At 36.0% G+C, this 21,039-nt stretch overlaps 1 protein-coding gene across 2 annotated transcripts; it reads left to right on the top strand.

Moving 5' to 3' along the window:
- Positions 1-997: 997 nt before the first annotated feature.
- Positions 998-19,525, top strand: LOC110942159 (kinesin-like protein KIN-14F). 2 transcript variants are annotated; one of them, XM_022183895.2, is made up of 18 exons: positions 998-1,273; positions 1,355-1,546; positions 5,324-5,487; positions 5,590-5,724; positions 7,580-7,939; positions 8,595-8,663; positions 8,761-8,985; positions 9,649-9,730; positions 10,523-10,618; positions 11,246-11,425; positions 12,667-12,773; positions 13,236-13,414; positions 14,197-14,361; positions 14,812-15,065; positions 15,598-15,761; positions 16,227-16,400; positions 17,500-18,092; positions 19,176-19,525. In XM_022183895.2, the coding sequence occupies exons 2-18, from the start codon at positions 1,390-1,392 to the stop codon at positions 19,306-19,308; spliced, it is 3,237 nt and encodes a 1,078-aa protein (XP_022039587.1). In that variant the 5' UTR covers positions 998-1,273; positions 1,355-1,389; the 3' UTR covers positions 19,309-19,525. The 2 variants fall into 2 exon arrangements, with proteins under 2 accessions (XP_022039587.1, XP_022039586.1); XM_022183894.2 differs by having other exon boundaries at positions 999-1,273; positions 17,497-18,092.
- Positions 19,526-21,039: the final 1,514 nt, after the last annotated feature.

Genomic DNA, 21,039 nt, shown 5'->3' with positions numbered 1-21,039 from the left:
ACTACTTTATAAAATTTAATTCGGTAAGACCACCCGTAGTGGGGCATTATTTTTGAAAAAAATCCAAAAAAACGCCCCCTCCCCATTACATAGGGCGTTATGGGGCAGTTTTTTTGGAAAAAAAATTGCTTGGCGTTTTTAAAACCACGCCTAAAAGAGATTGTGATGGGTTGACTGGCCAATGAGAAACTAGCTCGGTTTTTTTTTAATAAAAAAACGCCTAAAAGGGATTATTGGGCATTATTCCCACTACGTCACTTTTGCAGTAACGCCCCATGCTGACTGGACTGCCACGTGTCGGATAATGCCTCATGGTGGAGGCATTATTTTTCTTAACCACCACACATGGTCTAAGGCCTAAAGGCCTTTTTTTGGCTCACCCAGGGCACTTAAATTTTCAGGATCGGTCCCGCCCCGTAATGCAGGTAAAAAAAATTATGTTCTATAAATATATCGTAAAAAAATTTAGGATACCCCTGAATATTTCTTCTAGTTCCGCCACTGAACCTCATTATGTAATTTTGATTTTCTTTTGCCACGTCTAGTTACTTGCTAGACATTTTTTTATTAATAATATGCCGCCCTTAAAAAAATTACTTAAAGTACATTAATTATGTTTCAAAGTATCTAGGCCTTAACATAATAATTTAAAAATAAGAGTCCCTCAACAATTGATGTTACAAACCAATTCATTAACCAATTGATCCAAACTAAATAACTACCCATGTATCCACAACTAAATAACTTCAACACACAAAAATAGAACCCACTACTAATAACTTAACTAAACAATGGCTACGTGGGTATTATGCACGTACACATCACAAATATAACAACCCCTCCCCCCCCCCCCCCCCCACACACACACACACACAAATCAAAATATGTTTATTAATTAATCACTATCTATTTTTGTCAAAGATGAATAATAAATCTAAAAAAAAAAATAGACTCCTCTTTTTCTCTTCTACAACGGTTCCCTTCCCTCTCCTTCAAATATATTCACTCACTTTCCACTTTCTCTTTCACCAAACCATTAAATGAGACTTCATACCTGAATCTGAATCGGTTAAATCCGTTATTCAATTCACTTCAATTCCAAACACGAGCATCTCGTTTCACCTCCCAATTCCTATCCTCACACAATCAAAACTTCAATTCTCAACACTCTCAATTAATCTTCCATTAAAAGTTCCAACTGTTCAGGTGAGGCGTTAACCGAAGAATCGGATCTAATTCAGTATCACTTCTACATTGCCGTTAGAAGATTCTGGTAAGAATATTGTTGAATTTTATTTAGTTATGATATTGTTTAGGTCGGTTTTACTGAATTGATATTCTTCGTTTGTTTCAGCTTCTTGCTGGCCGGTTAAAAAAAATATATATATAATGCCACAGGAAACCGATCATCGTTCGAATTCTGTGATATTAAACACACCTAGCAAGAATTTCAGAGGACTCAAAGCTCTAAATTCATTGACAAATAATGGCAATGAAGAGTTCATTGATGATCGTGAATTAGCACAGCGAAAAGCCGAAGCAGCAGGTACGTTTTTTTTTTTTTTAATTTTTTCTACTTTTTTTTTTATTTTTTTTCATTTACATCTGAAATGCCATTGCCGAAATTAAAATTATGCAGAGCCTGACGAAATGTATTTGTTTATTTATTCGGTAATATTTTAAATCGATGATAACAGGAAACGTATTATTACTATTTTTCTATTTTTTTATCGTTGGTGACGCATCAAATATTAAATTAAATATTAGCCGGTGTTGTTGTTTATATAAAACAAAAATATTGTGGCGGACACAAGGAAATAAATAAAATATATGTATATGTGCAGAAAACATAAATCTTGTCATGTATGAGATTTATTTGTCCTTTTATAAATATGGACAGGAATATATTTATATAGCTATACAAACAATTAAAATTTTACGATTGTTCCGATTTGGATGAAAATTATGATAGGAAATTATGATTTTCTTGACTATATTCATAGTTTTATTAAAAATTATGCAATAATTATTTGTATATTTTTTCCAACAGACGTGACAATAAGGATGAGCAAATGGTACCGGTACGGGTTTGGAACCAGTACCGTTTTTGATACCGGCATTTAGCGTTTTTTGTACCAGTTTTTGGTTTCATATACCGGTCTGTATCACTACTGAACCGGTACCTTACCATACCATGTATTTTCGGTACCGGTACCCATTTTTAGGGATTTTCGATACGGTGACTAGCTCATCTCTGCGTGACAATTCAACCTTTTTTTGGATGTTGTTTAAATAAAAAATTTAATTCGCTTTCATAACTTTTGATGTATAATTTTATATATATATATATATATATATATATTCAAATACATTGTTATAATATGCTTAATTTTATCTATAATTTGGTTTATATAAAAATTTGAACCATATATTAATCCCAATGTAAAATATAAAATTCATATAACAATGGTAAAAGAATAGGGACACATGATGAGTTAGAAGGTGCACTAAGCCCATATTCTTAGTAGTGGGCCCGACCCAGGCCCATCACTAAACACACTTTGTATTAAAGTAACAAAACACACTTGATTAGATGATGCTTAACAGGACCATTTCAGTAATGATCATTGCTTTAATAAAGCCAAAAATTAACATTTAGAGGAAAACACCCGTTAGACCCGGTCTAGAATAAATCTAAAAGAAAAAGTTTGTGGCTCTTTTAATGGACAACCTAATCATTATGATATTAGGTATATATATGTTTAACGTAAATATTTTCAAAAATATATCATAGACAATTTTTTTTTCTGAGTTATATATGTATGTGAATTATTGATTAGATTAAAATTGTGTTCTAATAGAAATTAAGATAGGAAACTTATAATTTGAAAACATAATTTTTATGTTATGAATGTATTTTATATACAACAAAAGATGAAACGTCCAAGCAAGGGCCAGGGGCGGACCTAGGTGAAGCACTGAGTAGGCGGACACGCCCTTTGAAAAAATAAAGTTATTGTATTTTTTAGGCAAAAAAACCGACCGCACCCCGTGAAAATACGCTTGAACTACTCATCTGCACCCCCAGCAAATAATTTCTAGGTACGCCACTAGCAAGGGCGTAGAATAGTGGGGGCGGTTGGGGACGGCCGACCCCCCGAACTTTTCGCTCAGTAGTTGAGAGTATGTAGTTTTTGTATAGAAATTTTTGGGTATGTACGTTTTCGACTCCCCGTTTTATAGAAATTTTGGGTGTGTACGTTTTTGACCCTCGGTCGGAAATCTCAAGTTTCGCCACTGCGTCCAAGAGTTCATGCATGTTTAAATAACTATAATTTTTTTAATGAATCTCGTTTTTAAGATCACATTATTATATTTTGAACTATATTTTCAATGTTTTTCTAGGTATGTTTTATTCATAGATGTTTTAATATCTGACGAACATGACTTATTCAAAACGAGCATGATTTTGAATCAACTTATTGAGAACAATCGTTACGGAGGGTCTGCTACATACATGTGTGTGATGTGAACTCTTGACCATATCATAATAATCCTTGTTGTTAAGTAGAAAATTGTAACAGTGTAACATTGGCTTGTGTTGTAAATGCATCTTATTTTATTTGAAATATAATTTATGGATAAAAATAGTTAAATTAAAAAAAAAACAATTTATAGACATTATTTACAGAAAAAAGTGTCTTTGATAGCGTCACATTCCACTATTTATTTATTTTTTCTCAAAATTTGTGAGCACAACACCACCCATTTTATTGATTTGATTGCTTCTTTAAACAACTTTTGCTGTACAATAACCCAATTATATACAGTAGTAAATTACACCCATGCAATTAACTATTTAATAAATACATTTAAAACTATTTTGATAAATCATGGAATTAACGCAATTAAGTTTTTGACTAAATAATTGATAATTATAAATGACTAAACAGTTTTAGGCCTCCTCAAGACATAAATGATCATCAAATTACAAATACTTATTCTTTTTTTTTTTGGTTCACAATTTCTTTGGAATTATTTTTTTTTTTTTGGTTCACAATTTCTTTGGAAAATCATAGAAGCATAAAGTATGATTGTGGGCCAGGCCCATTTTGTCAACGTAGGGTTTTTGCTATTTAAAAAGTCTTGAATTATTTGTTGCGCTCCCGACACCCCCGCGAGGCCTGGCCCGTTTGATATTTCCATTATCAAGAGGCCCAATACTAGGGTTATCAATCGTAATCAATATTTGCCACTTATTTTGTAATTATATTTTATTAACACTGTAATTTTAAATCGATGAATAATGATATATATTGCAAAAATATTCAAAGTGAGCTAAACAAAAATTGTTTAATGGTAAATTTAGATTAGATTATAAATGTGATTATGTGCAAGAATTTATTAAATGGCAACTTAGTTTATAAATGTTTTATTATTCAGACCATTTAATTTAATGTTTTGAAAAATCAAGATAATAACACAACAATACTAAAATTAAAACTTTATTAAAAAATGAGTTATCTCATTGAACGATTATTATTATTTGATTTTATCTAAGGCTATAAGGTTATATGGACGATTCATACACCTGACATTGTCAGCCAGATCTAAATTTCTCACATCCCCTACACGTCCTACTCCTCCGTCCCTTCACATGTTATCAATCTAATGCCAGCCTCTTCACGCCCCTCCAGCCCCCACCAACATGGTGGCATACCCTAAAAACGCCAACATAGGGATGACAGTGGGGAACTCGAACCTGATGGGTAAACCCGAAACACAACACATTTTGGGCTCGGATAATTGGGTTATGGGAATGGGCTCGGATAAAATTGTCATTTTAGTCCCTGAGTTTTGCTCCAAATTGCCAATTTAGTTCAAATAGTTTTTTTTTCTCCTCTGGGTCACTGACTTTTTCATTTTCTTGTCATTTTGATCACGTTGACTAACTCAGTTTAAAAACCATGTTATAACCAGGGGTATTTTGGCATAACTGTTATGTAGTGATAATCAGGGTAGTTTATAACATAATTTATAAACCTCATAATAATTTAATGCCAAAAATACCCCTGATAATAACCTGGTTTTTAGACTAAGTTAGGCAATGTGATCAAAATGACAATAAAAAGAAAAAGTCAGGGACCCAAAGGAGAAAAAAAAAACTATTTGGACTAAAATGACAACTTGAAAAAAAAAATCAGGGACTAAAATGTCAATTTACCAATTTAATTATATTCGGACCACCAACGGAAATCTCAGTATAGTGCCAAAAACAAGAATCTTGAAATTAACTAACTGTAAATAACTGTTATTGTTACAGCGGCAAGGAGGAACGAGGCGGCGGAATGGCTAAGACAAATGGACCATGGTGCGGCGGAGGCTTTGCCGACCGAACCCTCCGAGGAACATTTCTGTCAGTCCCTTCGCAACGGCCTCATCCTCTGCAATGTTCTCAACAAAGTCAACCCTGGTGCAATCCCAAAGGTACTTTTTTCTCCCCTTATTCTTCACAACAGTAACTTAACATTTATATATAATAATAATATTATTGGAGACATAACTGATGATTTGGAGGGATTTGTTAAGGTGGTGGAAATTCCGATTATTGAGACGGAGGGGGCGGCGCAAACAGCAATTCAGTATTTTGAAAACATGCGGAATTTTTTAGTTGCTGTTGGGCGAATGAAGCTTCTTACGTTTGAGGTTTCTGATCTTGAAAAGGTGGGTTTCTCTTTTAACTCCTTTTTATTTCTGTGTTTATTATTTTTTTGAGTTGTCAAGGACAGAAACTATGTAATTTTAGAGGGTTAATTACACCAAAAAAATGTAATTAAATTTCATATTTTTATCCAACTGCTGAATAGTGGTAAAAAGTTGAGTGTTTGTTAGTTCCTTTTGATGGGTTAAGTTCACTCTACAAAGACATTTTCCAAAATTACCGAAGTCAAAATTACTCTACTAGAGTAATTTGATAATTACCCTACATTTCCCAAAATTACTCTAGATGCTCAAAATTACTCTACTAGAGTAATTTTTGAAGTTGCTGATAATTACCAGATTGCCACCGCCACTTTTTGCCTTTTCCCCAGTAATTTTGAAGTTGCTGATAATTACCAGATTGCCACCGCCACTTTTTGCTTTTTCCCCAGTAATTTTAAAGTTGCTTATAATTACCAGATTGCCACCGCCACTTTTTGCTTTTTCCCCCAATTCGTACGTTTCGTACGTTTATTTTATTTTTATTTGATCTTTAGCCTACTTTTGATATAGGAAAACAACATTTTTTTAAGTATAAAAGATGGAAGTGAGTTATATTTTGGTGTAATTAACTCTTTCTCAAGATATACATCCCAAACAACATTTGATGGTTGAATTATTACTTCTGTATCTTGATATTATTGTATTCTTGGTTACGGATGCATGCATGGGGCGCAGCTTAAGTAGGGCGGGAGGGGGCAGCCGACCCCCCGAACTTTTCGCTCAGTAGTGGAGAGTATGTAGTTTTCGTATAGAAATTTTAGGGTATATACGTTTTCGACCCCCGTTCTATAAACATTTTTGGGTATATACGTTTTCGACCCTCCGTCGGAAATCTCAAGCTTCGCCACTGTGGGTAGTCATTAGTCATAGTAAGTAGTAAGTCGCAGACAATTTATGTAACTTTCAAGTTATGGATGCATGGATAGTCAATAGTCATAGAAATACACGCGGATACTACAACTAATGCTATCAAGTAGTCGTACCCTACAGTCACATACCTGCAACTAAAGGTGGCAATATGGGTTGGTTAATGGGTCAAAATAGGGGTAGAGATAAGGCTACACAGTGTGGGGGTCGTCCAGGCCCGACGACGCCCCCCAACACCATTTCCATAGGGCCCCAAACCCTTTTTGTCCATTTCCCAATATTTTAAAAAATTATTAAAGCTAGATGGCATAAATAGGTCGTCACCATAGTTTTCTATTTGATTTAAGTATTTAACTAACTTTTTTTTTTCTTAATATTTTTAAGGTAACTAACTTTTAGTTTTCATGTTTTGTAAGGTAACCAGCTTTTGAAATAAACTACCCAAAATGGTAAAAATGAATAAAAATAAATGTTGGTCAAAATCAAAATCTTTGTAAAAATATAATTTAGGAGACTGTATGCATTAAATATAAACTTTGGGTGACTTTCAAACAATTCCAACATATTTTCTCTCGGATGCGAACATAGTTGTCAATAGCGAATAGCGGACGATAGCGACAAGCTACCTAAATGCTACGTAGCGATAGCGATCAAATATCGGGCGCTATTTCATGTTTAGCGATACACTAGACGAAATTTTCAGAAAAATTTTGTATGTATATTTTACCAAAAAAAATACAAATAAGCTAAAAATTTTACAAAAATCTCGCTATTTACCGCTATTTGTCGCTACCAGCTATATAGCGACACATGAACGCAACGCTACGCTATTCGCTATATAGCGGGCGCTATGCTCGCTATTAATAACTATGGATACGAAATTTGTTTATTTTTGACCCATTTGAGATATCTTTGTAACTAAATTAACTAACTTTGGTGGTGTTTGCAGGGTGGATCATCCGGCAAAGTCGTAGATTGCATACTATGTTTAAAAGGTTATCACGAGTGGCGGCAATCAGGCGGGGTTGGCGTATGGAAATACGGTGGGACCGTGAGAATCACATCCTTCCCAAAAGGATCACCTTCTTCGTTAATCGGCAGTGAAAGTGCCGATGAATCTTTAGATGAGTCCGAGTCGTCACAATTCGAAGAATTACTAGAGTATTTACATCTATCAAGTGAAGTAGCTCTTGAGGAATCAAAAGCGTTGACTGCACTCACTTTCCTCTTTGACCATTTCGCTATCGGGCTTTTACAAGCTTATCTCACCGAGACTAACGAACTTGATGATTTTCCTTTGAATACAATGGTAGGTAAGCTTCATTATGTATTTGTTTATTCTATGTCTGGCAAATGGGTCGGGTCGGGTGGGTTTGGTTGCGGGTCAGAATGGGTTCGGGTCCAAACAGGTTAGGGTCAAATGGGTCAATTCAAAAAAGAGTTATTTTGGGTTGGATCGGGACTGGTTTGGGTTGACACGGGTTTGGGTCAAAATGGGTTTCGGGCTGGAGCGGGTTCATGTCAGAACAGGTTTCGGGTCAAAACGGGGTGGTTTAAAAAAAACGGTTATTTGACTTTCTGGTTTTCAGCACTAGTTACGCGCGATCTTTTGTCGGTTTTCGCATGTTTAAATGCCGATTACGCGTGCGGAGCCGGTTACAGTGTTACACGTACTGGGGTTCGGAAACGTGCATTGGCGCCACGTTACACGGCCCTGGCACACACTTAACCAAGCGCTCGACACGTAACTAGCGCCACTACGCGTCCAATAACCTGTTACACGTGTACCAACGTTGGGTTACGCGTCCGATTTTGCGTTACGCGCGTACTGACGCTGGGTTATGAGTTTGTTTACGCGTTTCACTCGTACAAACGCAAGGTTACGCGTCCGATTATGCGTTTCATGCGTACCGTCGTTTAAATGTTTCTGTATCTCAAGGATAATGTTTGGTAATCTATGATAGGTTATCGATATAGTACTCAGGAAGGCGGTTAAAGATCTTTCGGGACTGCTGATCTCTCAAGGAAATCAGGTAATATTTAACTAAAACAGCTGATTTGCGATTAATCCAAAATGTTAATTATCAGACATTAATCAGTCACTAAATGAACCATCTTCTATTTTTTCAGCTCGGTATCTTTTTGAAGAACATGTTAAAGGGCAATGGCAAACCGTTACTGAAGCATGAATTCGTACAATCCATTTCAAAATATATAGACCAAAGATCCGGTTTTGTATCGAATGATTTCTCGAAGTTTTGCGTATGTGGTGGCAAGGGTAAAAGCATGTGGAATAATATTAATTACTCATGCGAGAAAACAAATGTGTTCGATTTTCAACAAAAACAACTTGAGGTAAACTTAAACACCAGTCTTTGTATTATTTCCTCAATAGTTTTTCGAGTAAACTTCCGTTTTGCTCCCTGTGGTTTGGTCATTTTAACGGTTTTGCTCCAAACCTTTAAAAATAGCCATTTTACTCCCTGATGTTTCGGTTTTTTTGCCAGTTTGCTCCCCGCCTCTAACTCCATCCAAATTGTTTGTTTTTCCATTTTGCTCCCCGCAGGGAGCAAACTGGCAACAAAACCAAAACATCAGGGAGTAAAATGGCTATTTTTAAAGGTTTGGGGTAAAACCGTTAAAGTGACCAAACCACAGGGATACAATTAAAACTTGTCAGCATTTAATATTTCCTGATTTTCGGTTTTTTTTTCTCCTTTTCTTTTTTAAAGAAACTTTTCTTCAAGAACATGAAAATGACGATGACGAAAATGCCCTTCATTTTAAACACGTTCAATTCGTTAAGCGTACCTAAAATAGTAATAGAATCGTTAATATTAACGAAGGAGGGACTTCATGGTGCGAATGTGCGATCGAAAATATTTTGGGCTAAGATTGTGCAGTTGAAACTAGTTTGGATGAAATTTGTAATTTTCATGTAAGCTCAGGGACTAAAATTGTAATTTGAATTTTGATATGATTTTATGGCATTAAACTTATGACTTGAATGTTTCACAGGAGTTAAAAGCTAGCTTTCATTTAACAAAACTGGAAGTCCAACAAGCTCATTTAGCCTGGGAACAAGAACTTAAGAAAATTGGTGCCTTCTTCAACTAATTCCTACTTTCTACATAGAGTTAATTACTGTTTTCGTCCCTGTGGTTTGTCAAAAATCACTATTTCAGTCCATTAGTTTAAAATTTGTGATTTCAGTCCCTGTGGTTTCACTTTCGTAACCATTTCAGTCCCTGCGGTTTCACTTTCGTAACCATTTCAATCCATTTATTTCGTTAAGTACAGGGACTGAAATGGTTACGAGGTGGACTGAAATGGTTACGAAAGTAAAACCACAGGGACTGAAATCGCAATTTTTAAACTAATGGACTGAAATAATGATTTTTGACAAACCACAGGGACGAAAACAGTAATTAACTCTTCTACATATTATTATTATTATTATTATTAGAGTTAATTACTGTTTTCGTCCGTGTGGTTTGTCAAAAATCACTATTCCAGTCCATTAGTTTAAAAATTGCGATTTCAGTCCCTGTGGTTTCACTTTCGTAACCATTTTAGTCCCTGTGGTTTCACTTTCGTAACCATTTCAATCCATTTATTCTGTTAGTACAGGGACTGAAATGGTTACGAGGTGGACTGAAATGGTTACGAAAGTGAAACCACAGGGACTGAAATCGCAATTTTTAAACTAATGGACTGAAATAGTGATTTTTGACAAACCACAGGGACGAAAAAAGTAATTAACTCTTATTATTATTATTATTATTATTATTATTATTATTATTATTCTTGTTCTTATTACTATTATAGTTATTTTGAATCACATCTTTTATTGTTTAAAATAGAAAAAAAACTAACTTTTTATCTTTCTCAGTGCATCACACTAAGGATCTTGAAGTAGCATCTTCTTCATACCACAAGGTTTTGGAAGAAAACCGACAACTTTACAATCAAGTTCAAGATCTAAAAGGTCAGTATGTTGGTTACAGGTCAAGTAAAATAATAGCTATTTAAGGGACGGGTCAAACGGGTCGAAATTCACCTAAAGTCTTTTGTTAATGCAAACCACTTCTTAAATCAGTTTTCATCAAATATTTAGATTATTATTATTATTATTATTATTATAATAATGTTATAAGCACGTGTTTGTCCCATTCGCTTTCGATACCTTTTGGCGCTCTCGCCCCTGACGCGGTGCGGTTCCTCAAGCGGGTTCAGCAGGTGGTAAGCAGTAACACCGCACATGTTAAGGGGCAGAATTTTGTGTTTAGCAGGGTAGGGTTTGCTATTCAGAAGGGGGTAGCGGCGCAACTTGTTGCTCGTCTACCTGCCATTAGTCTGTAATCAGGGGCGGACCTAGGTGAAGCCCAGGGTAGGCGGGCACACCCCTTGAAAAATAAAATTTAGTGTATTTTTTAGGCAAAAAACCCGATCGCACCCTCTGAAAATATGTTTGAACCATTCATCCGCACCCCCAACAAATAATTCCTGGGTTCGCCACTGTCTGTAATCGTCTCTGTTTTAAATAATTTGAATAAATGTTATTTTTTTCTTTAATATTATTTGATACATTCATGGAGTATTTTTTTTTTTACAGGAGCAATAAGAGTATACTGTAGAGTGAAACCCTTATCGCATGAGCAAACCGATGAACAATCAACGGTTGATTATATAGGAGAAAATGGAAATATTATGATTGTTAATCGTCATAAGCAGGGCAAAGATGCTAGGAAAATGTTCACTTTCAATAAGGTTTTTGGAGGGAACACAACTCAAGGTAAGTTAATCATCATATCCTAATTCCGACGCCCCCCCTTCTCTAATAGTTTGGTTGTAGTTTCAACCCGTTTACTTGTGAATGAGCCGATTTAGGTTGTCTTACCTCTATTGCCATGTTAGAACAAATTCACATGTGACTTTGTAGTCGCATATCTACTTTTACTCGCATGTCATTTTTTTAGTTTGATATTATTTAAAAGAAGATTAGATTATTAATTAAAAAACAGTTTTCTAATTACATTTGGCACACCTAGTTGTTTCTTAAAAGAGTAAACTGCCATTTTGGTCCCTGTGGTTTGGTCATTTTTGCCACTTTAGTCCAAAACTCAAACTTTTTGCATCTGGGTCCTGTGGTTTCAGTTTTATTGCCATTTTGGTCCAAAAATGAAATCAGGTCATATTTGTCTTATAATATCCTGCTATTTTGTCATTTTCCGCAGGTGCAAAATGATCATTTCTTTTTTATAAATAAATACCATATTTTATAAGACAAATATGACCTGATTTGCCCCTGAGGAAAATGACAAAATTGCAGGATTTTATAAGACAAATATGACCTGGTTTCATTTTTGGACCAAAATGGCAATAAAACTAAAACCACAGGGACCCAGATGCAAAAAGTTTTGAGTTTTGGACTAAAGTGGCAAAAGTGACCAAACCATAGGGACCAAAATGGCAGTTTACTCTTCTTAAAATTTAATAATCTTGAATAAAGAGTGTTTTGGGACAACCCGCCTAACCCGTTTTGATCCGTAACCTCCGCCTATTTTACTACTCTTTTTAGTTAGAGTAAATTACGATTTTGGCCCCTGTGGTTATATCACTTTTACCCTTTTAGCCCAAAAGGGAATCTTTTAACATCTGAGCCCTCAACGTCTTTTTTTCAAACCCTTTTGGCCCCTAACACTAACCCCATCCATTTACTTTTAAGGGCCAAAAGGGTTAGAAAAAAGACGTTGGGGGCCAAAATGGTTAGAAAAAAAGACGTTGGGGGCTCAGATGTTAAAAGATTCCTTTTTGGGCTAAAAGGGTAAAAGTGATATAACCACAGGGGCCAAAATCGTAATTTACACTTTTAGTTATTATTCGGGTTCTAGATGGTACCAGTAATGTTATTCTAGTCTCATAACAACAACTTAAATTTTGATAAGAGTTGTATAATGTGCTTGTTCGATTATTCACAAATTTATATAAAATTGTCAAAACATAACTTTTAATATATTTCCGACTTACTCGCAGAGCAAATATATGTAGATACACAGCCATTGATTAGATCTGTGCTTGATGGTTATAATGTTTGTATCTTTGCTTATGGCCAGACTGGATCAGGGAAGACATACACAATGGTAAGATAATAATAATAATAATAATAATAATAATAATAATAATAATAATAATAATAATAATAATTATTTAGTTTTTGTTATCATATTTGAGACACTAATTGTTGATGAAAAAGTTTCAAAAAAATGAACAAAAACTGCTTTGGTTCAACCCAACTTGACCTGTTCCAAACGACCCAAACCCTGTTTTGCGACCAGTGGCAGATCTTGCCCGTTGAACGTGCCAGGGCCGAAAGAAACGGGCACTAAAAAAAGCCCGGGCAAGCCCAGGCCAAACATAGTATATATAAAAAATTTCGATCGAAATGCGAAAAATTAGCACTACAGCCGAAAAACTTGCCCGGGCCATGGCCCTGCATAGCCCTTCTAAGAACCGCCCCTGTTTGCGACCTCAACTTGTTATATCGTCTTATTTTACATTTACACGAGAATGCCACTAACGTATTATCTTTATCATATGTGTAGAGTGGCCCTGACATAACAACAAAGGAAACATGGGGTGTGAACTACCGGGCCCTACGAGATCTATTTCAGTTAACCGAAACAAGGAAGGATTTTATAAAATATGAAGTTGGGGTTCAAATGATTGAAATATATAATGAACAAGTGAGAGATCTCTTGGTAGTTGATGGTTCCCAAAGAAGATATCCTTATAATTCTTTTTTCTACTCACGATAGGTGCTGGGTTTTAAAAAGCGCGCCTGAGGCGCACTAAGGCGCAGCCTCTGGGGCTTTTTCGCTCAGCGCATTGTGTAATTACAAGAAGCGCCCAAAAAGCACAAATTTTAGGGTTTTTTGGGGGCTTTTTGGGCTGAGGCGCGCGCCTCATGTATCTGAGGCGTTTTACTGCAGAAAAATGTTGTACCTTGGGTTTTTTGACTTGTACATGTAAGTAAAATGGTATAAAAGCCTTATTTATAGCTATATTTTGGTTAAAGGAAGCTAAAAACCTATGGGATATGTATGGGATATATATAAAAAAAAATTATATAAACATCTTGCGCCTCGGGTACGAAAAGCACACCGCTTTTGTGCTTTGCGCTTCGCGCCTCAATTTTAGACCTCGTCGCTTTTGTGCGCCTCGAGATTTTTTAAACCAAGGATAGGTGGAATATTCAACCCGTATACTTATAATGTGTCGATTCGTTATGTTTCTTCTCTAACGGGTCAAATGGGTTGCAAGTCGTCCAAAGCGTTTTTTAATTTTTATAAAACACAAACATCCTAAATCATTTTGCTCAAATCGTTAGTTTAGTACTTCAAAATATCTCGTGTAATCGTAATCAACACACTGATTATTCATAGAGTTTTAAGTATTTTGGACATAAAGTAACTCAATATGACCCGTCATCCACATTTATATCTCATAATGCATCTCCGTATGAATTTACTTAATTGCCCCTTGTTATGCCTTGACAACCAACACGTTGGATATACGAAATAATTCGCAACTGAATGGTCTCAATGTTCCTGATGCATCTTTAGTGTCTGTTAAATGCACTCAAGATGTTCTCGATTTAATGAAAATTGGGCAAAGAAATCGTGCGGTTGGTGCTACTGCTTTAAATGAACGAAGTAGCCGTTCACACAGGTAAACAGTTTTTTCTTCTATTTTTTACATCATCGCGGGAGGTCTTTTTATGGGTCAATTAGCTGAAAGGGCAACATGTTGAAGTTGTTTTATTCAGTGGCGAAGCTTGAAAATTTCCATCCCGGGGGGGGGGGGGGGGGTCGGAAGTCACCGGACCTAAAAGTATATACCTAATTTTTTTTTATAAAACCGGAGGGTCGAAAACGTATATACCTACAAAATTCTATACGGAACGTACATACATAACGCTACTGAGCGAAAAGTTCGGGGGTCGGGCGCCTAAGTAGAAGTTGGTTGCTAAATTGGCGATTCTATTTCGCCTTTACTAAAAATGACCCGTTTCAACTCAAACCACTTTTGACCCGTTATGTGTCTTGTCCTGTTTACCGTCGTCTACTCTTTCTTGCAAGAAAAATACGCGGTTTAATAACTTTCCTAATTTCCTCACAGTGTTCTAACCGTTCACATCCGAGGAAAAGAGCTAGTTTCCGGATCTACCTTAAAGGGTTGCCTTCATTTAGTAGATCTAGCGGGAAGTGAACGTGTGGACAAATCAGAGGCCACCGGGGACCGCCTAAAAGAAGCTCAACATATTAATAAATCTCTCTCCGCACTCGGAGATGTCATTTCTGCTCTTGCACAAAAGAGCACACACATTCCTTACCGAAATAGCAAACTTACTCAAGTATTACAAGATTCTTTGGGTAAGAATTTACTTTTATTCCACTTCTTTAATTAGTAAGAAAGTATACGTTGTAGTTTCGGCCCGTTTACTTGTGAATGAGTAGATTTGTTGAGTTAAATGCCATTTTAGTCCCTGTGGTTTGGGTCATTTTGCCAGTTTAGTCCAAAGGTTTCATTTTTAACCTGTGGGTCCAAAAACGTTTCACAGTTGCCATTTTAGTCCACTGGGTTAACTTTATCCTTTTTTTCTGTTAACGAGAAGGCCAATTCGGTCATTTTATATGGCTGAATTGCCGTTTTAGTTAACAGAATTACATACAAAATGACCGAATTGGCCTTCTCGTTAACAAAAAAAAGGATGAAGTTAACCAAGTGGACTAAAATGGCAACTGTGAAACCTTTTTGGACCCACAGGTTAAAAATGAAACCTTTGGACTAAACTGGCAAAATGGCCCAAACCACAGGGACTAAAATGGCATTTAACTCAGATTTGTTTGTGTTTTGTTTTAAAGAGGCTAAATGTTTTGTCTCAAATTTTTGTGCTCTTTGCAGGCGGGCATGCGAAAACGCTTATGTTTGTGCATATAAATCCCGAGAGTAATGCGCTTGGAGAGACAATTAGCACCCTAAAATTTGCTGAAAGGGTTGCCTCAATTGAATTAGGCGCTGCTAAATCTAACAAAGAAACCGGTGAAATCAGAGAGATGAAAGAAGAGGTTTAACATTCACTTTTATCTACCTTTTAGAAGGCTAGTTTCATTGAATAAGTATAATTATCAAGTCAGGACATTGAGTATAAGGCTGGAGGGTGTGGTATAAAGCCCCTAGGGGCTTTATCACGCCACGTCAGCGCCACGTCACACAGGGGGCTTTAAAGCCCCTTCCTTTAACTTGCAGGGTGTGGTATAAAGCCCCCCTATTAAACAAAATTAAAAAAAAAATTATTGGTTGAAAAGAGGTGGGCCCCACCTGCACCCCCCCTTTTCTTCCGTTAACACAATGGCGAGGAGAAGGATGGCGCCCCCCTTTCATTTGCTCGGTGTGGATGATGGCGCCCCAGGGGCGCTATGGAGGCTGAGGTGGCGGGTGGCGGGTGGCGCTAAGCCACACCCACCGGTCTAATTATGGTATTTTGACATGCTAAGTGGTGTTTTAACAACCCGTTACGTTTGTTGACTCAGATATCCAATATGAAGCTGTTGTTGGAGAAAAAAGAGGCCGAGTTAGAGCAATTAAGGAACGGGAATGCAAGACGTGCAATTTCACCCGTTCACATGCCAAAATTTAATCTTACAAACAGTTTGCGGCAAGATAATAATAATCAGAGCTATGTTGATGACAATAAGCTTCCCGAGGTTAGTCCTAGAGCTCACAATGTGGCACTGTTGTCGATAGCGAATAGCGGACAATAGCGACAAGCTACCTATATGCTACGTAGGGGTATGCAAATGACGGTTCGGTTATTACCTGTAACCATATCCGTAACCGAAATTCGGTTCGGTGAATCGGTTATGAGACTCGATTATGGTTTGGTTTTGGTTAATTAACCGATTTAAGTCTGAACTAAGATTTAAACTAAATGAACATAATAGACAATTATTGTCTCAACTACAATCGTTTTTAGAAAAAAATTACAAGTTTTGTCCTTTATCTTTATACCACTTTTCAGGCGGTGTCCTTTTTAATGAATGTTGACAGGCGGTGTCCTTTACTAGGTATTTTGTTGCAAGTTTAGTCCTTTACACCCAACCCAGTTAAAAAACCTTGTTAATTGTTGGGTATAAAGGACGAAACTTGCAACAAAATACCTAGGTAAAGAACTAAACTTGCAACAAAATACCTAGTAAAGGACACCGCCTGTCAACAATTAACAAGGTTTTTTAACTGGGTTAAGTGTAAAGGACTAAATTTGCAACAAAATACCTAGTAAAGGACACTGTCTGTCAACATTCATTAAAAAAGACACCGCCTGAAAAAGTGGTATAAAGATAAAGGACAAAACTTGTAATTTTTCCTCGTTTTTATAAATAAAAAAATTAACATACACATGCATAAAATGAGTCAAATTTTATACCATAATTATTTTTAAACATTATAAAACTAATTATATAACATAAAAAACTTTCGTATATGTTTTTTATGTATATAGAGTTTGATTCCTTGAACATGTATATTTTAAATATAGATATATTTTAAAAACATGTCTTAATTCATTTCAGTTCGGTTCAGTTAACCATTCGGTTATGGGATACCTTTAACCATACACATATGACATAACTGACTTATCGGTCAATGATAATAACATTATCCATAACCGTCGGTTAATTCGGTTCGGTTATCGGTTAATTTCGGTTAACAGTTAAGGTTTGCTCACCCCTAACGATAGCGATGAAATTGTCATGTTTTAGTTGTATTGGTATAAGATCAAAATTTATCTTTTCTGTTTCATAGCAGGTTAGAAGTTGTTCATCAGGTAAGCAAAGGAGGGCCCGTTTCCCCTCGAAGTTCACCGACAAAGATTATATTCCCAAAATGCCCCTTCTAGCCGAAGAAAGATCCCCATCTCCTCCCTTGAGAAGATCGATATCCACCGATAGAGGGGCCCGCATAAAAACCAAGATTAAGCCCGACACAACTGTTAATCCTCCAATCACAAAAACACAATATCCTACACGCGCTTTCATCAACCGATCTCTAGCCACATTACCGATTTTACCCTCCACTGATACTAAAAGAGATAACTTTTCTGAGGCGTTACTTAATCTTCCTAGAATTAATTCTAGGAAAGCTAATCATCAAGAGCAAGAAGACGAGCAATTTAAGCAAATGCTTAAGGTCAAGAATAATCAGGTCAAAGCGAAAGGTCAACACCATGTTAAGCAGATAGTGTTTTCTGATATGGATGTTGGTCAAACTGTTGAAGAAGGTCAAAGAAGCGATTTTTCAGAGCCGGAAAATGAGCATGGTTCGACTAGGTTGCATGTTCCAGTTGGGGCTAAAAAGCTTCAACGAAGCTCATCGAGAAACTTGCATAATGTGGAAGTCAGGTACTGAAATCTTTGAGTTATGTATGCAAGTATATTTAGAGGCCGGTTAACGTACAAGTTCACCTTATCGTGCGAAGCGTACGCGAGCATCTCAACCGCACATCTGACCTACCCTAGACCTTCAATTGAATGCGGTGGCACAATAGTAATTAACTTGACATAAATCATAATTACGCATGTTATTGCATAATTACGTACGTTATATTGCATAATTACGCACGTTATTGCATAATTACGCATGTGTTGGGTTAAACCCTAATTACGCACATTATTTGCAAAATTACGCACGTTATAATGCATAATTACGCATGTTATTGCATAATTATGCATGGGTTGTGTTAAACCCTAATTACGCACATTATTTGCATAATTACGCACGTTATAATGCATAATTTACGCATGGGTTGGGTTAAACCCTAATTACGCACATTATTTGCATAATTACGCACGTTAAAATGCATAATTACGCATGGGTTGGGTTAAACCCTAATTTCGCACATTATTTGCATAATTACGCACATTATAAAAAATCAAAACCCGCAGGCCACCAAATATGAAAACTACGCATGTTAAACTCAAAATTACGCATGGGTTGTTTCAACCCTAACTTTGCATTATATATGCATAATTACACACATTATTGGGTGGTCGCGTACGTTTAGGGACTTTTGTATTCTAAACTTTCTGGTATATTTAATAATTTAGTTATAGTTATAGGGAAGGTTCAAATGAAAACCACTAGTTAATGCGAGAACTCGAGAACTAACTAAAAAAAGCCTAAAAAACATACCAATTTTTTTTTTGTTTACCAATTTTCGCTAGTTTTTGTGTATAAAAAAAAATTTGTAGTGCACATGTGTATTATATTACACATGTGCATTTCAAATTTTTTTTTTCTTTGAAATTTTTTTTATATATAAAAAATAGCGATTTTTAATAAAAAAAATTGTAAAAAAAATGGTATGTTTTTTAGGCTTTGTTAGTTAGTTCTCGCGATAAAAGGAGTTTTCATTTGAACCTTCCCCATTTAGTTATAATTGTCGTATTTTTAACACTCTAGTCTTATGTTTGAAACCACTGCAGGGAAACCGGAAGAAGTGAAAATAAATCCTCAAATGGTGCTAATAAGAATGGAAATGAAGGCAGCAACGCCTCGGTTCCTAAATTTATGAGGAGCCGTTCTACGCCTCGAGGAAAATCCGTGGTTCAACCTTGATCTATCAAACGCGCGGTATACACTTGTTTATTTTTACATTCATTTTCGTTATTGTTTTTAGTTTTTTGTATAGCATAGTGCTTGATTTTTTTGGCCAACCACCGCGGATTCCGCCACGAGAAGATTTGGAGCATGGGAATCTCTCTAATTGTTTGTTTTATGAAACACATTAAATATTTAATTGATTTCTCTATATTATTACACAAGTCCAGCTTAAGCTTTAGCTTTATAAATTGTTTTTTTTTTTTTTTTTGTTGGATAAAAAAACACAGCAGCCTAGCCCAGTAAGTTAAGCCCACACTTTTTTTTTGGGCCTTATAACCTAACTGCTGTTTCTTTCTTTTGGGCCTTAAAAATGAAGCAGATCCTCGGCCGGATTATGTTTATAAAATCCTGGTTTTAGACGGGGGACCGAAGGACTGGCTTTTAGCAAAACTTAAGATCGATGACCGGACTGAGTGGTTCTAGTTAAGGTCTTAAGCATAGTTATCGATAGCGGACGATAGCGACAAACTACCTATAAGCTACATAGCGATAGTAATGAAATAATGGGTGCTATTTCATGTTTAGCGATACACTAGAAGAAATATTTAGAAATATTTCACATGTATATTTTATAAAAAATCCGGTAAATATGGAAGAATATACGCTTCTATTTTCAATCCTGTAACAAAAAAAAAACATACAAATACACTTATTTTTTCATTTGCTACTTGCATTTATTAAAAATAAAACTATTTTCCCGTTATTTCCTCGCTTTTTAGGTGCTAACAATAAGATAGTGACATAGTATCGCATTGCTACGCTATTTGCTATAGCGGGTGCTATGTTCGTTTTCGTTGTCGATAACTATGGTTTTAGGGAGACACAATCGGTATAAAGTTCTATATTTTTTTATGTAGTTCATACGAGTGAAAATTATAAATAATATAAGGCTGGAGGGTGTGGTTGGAGCCCTCTAGGGGCTTTATCAGTCCACCTAAGCGTCACGTAGGAGCCATGTCTGCCTGGGGGCTTTATCAAGCCCCCCTTTAATTTGGAGGGTGTGGATGGAGCCCTATAGCGCCCCTCCTTAATTCAGTGGGTGTAGTCAAATGCAATAACTCTCCTCGATCCACGCGCTGGTTGCTCGTTATCACCATGGCGGACACCCTATAGCGCCCCTCCTTAATTCGGTGGGTGTGGTCGTATAGCGCCCCGGGGCACCATAGAGGGTGAGCTGGTGGGGGTGGCGGCCCCACACCCTCCGGCCTAACAATGTTCAAATACTTTTTCATTCAAGTCACATACTCACATATTTCTATTATTCAGTGACATGTTTTTTTAGGCAAAATCTTTAAAAAATTACCATTACCAAACATTATTAAAACTCATAATTTTACCGTTGAAAATGAAGCTGGGTGAATTTAACGGAATGTTGATTAGAATATTTTTTTACTAAAAAGTAGTTAAAAAAATTAAGAGATATATTAATTTAATCTACCCATCATTCATTTACATTTAATTGGTTGAATATTTAAATGAATACTTATATCCGTTTTATGTTTTATATATTGGATCTCTAGCATCAACCTTTATTTATGAATGTCATCAAAGCATAGTTTAGTGTAGGTGGGATCCATATATATATATAATACCTAATTGTTTTGAAAAGAAATATCACTTACTATATCATTAAACTATTATTTAATGCCTGGGTTTCTTGTTGTTGCTCAGATCTTTGTCATCCAA

Source organism: Helianthus annuus, chromosome 5, assembly GCF_002127325.2.
Source record: "Helianthus annuus cultivar XRQ/B chromosome 5, HanXRQr2.0-SUNRISE, whole genome shotgun sequence".
Classification (NCBI taxonomy): Eukaryota; Viridiplantae; Streptophyta; class Magnoliopsida; order Asterales; family Asteraceae; genus Helianthus; species Helianthus annuus.
Note: the sequence above shows the minus strand (reverse complement) of the source record. Positions and strands in the feature narration are given on the sequence as shown.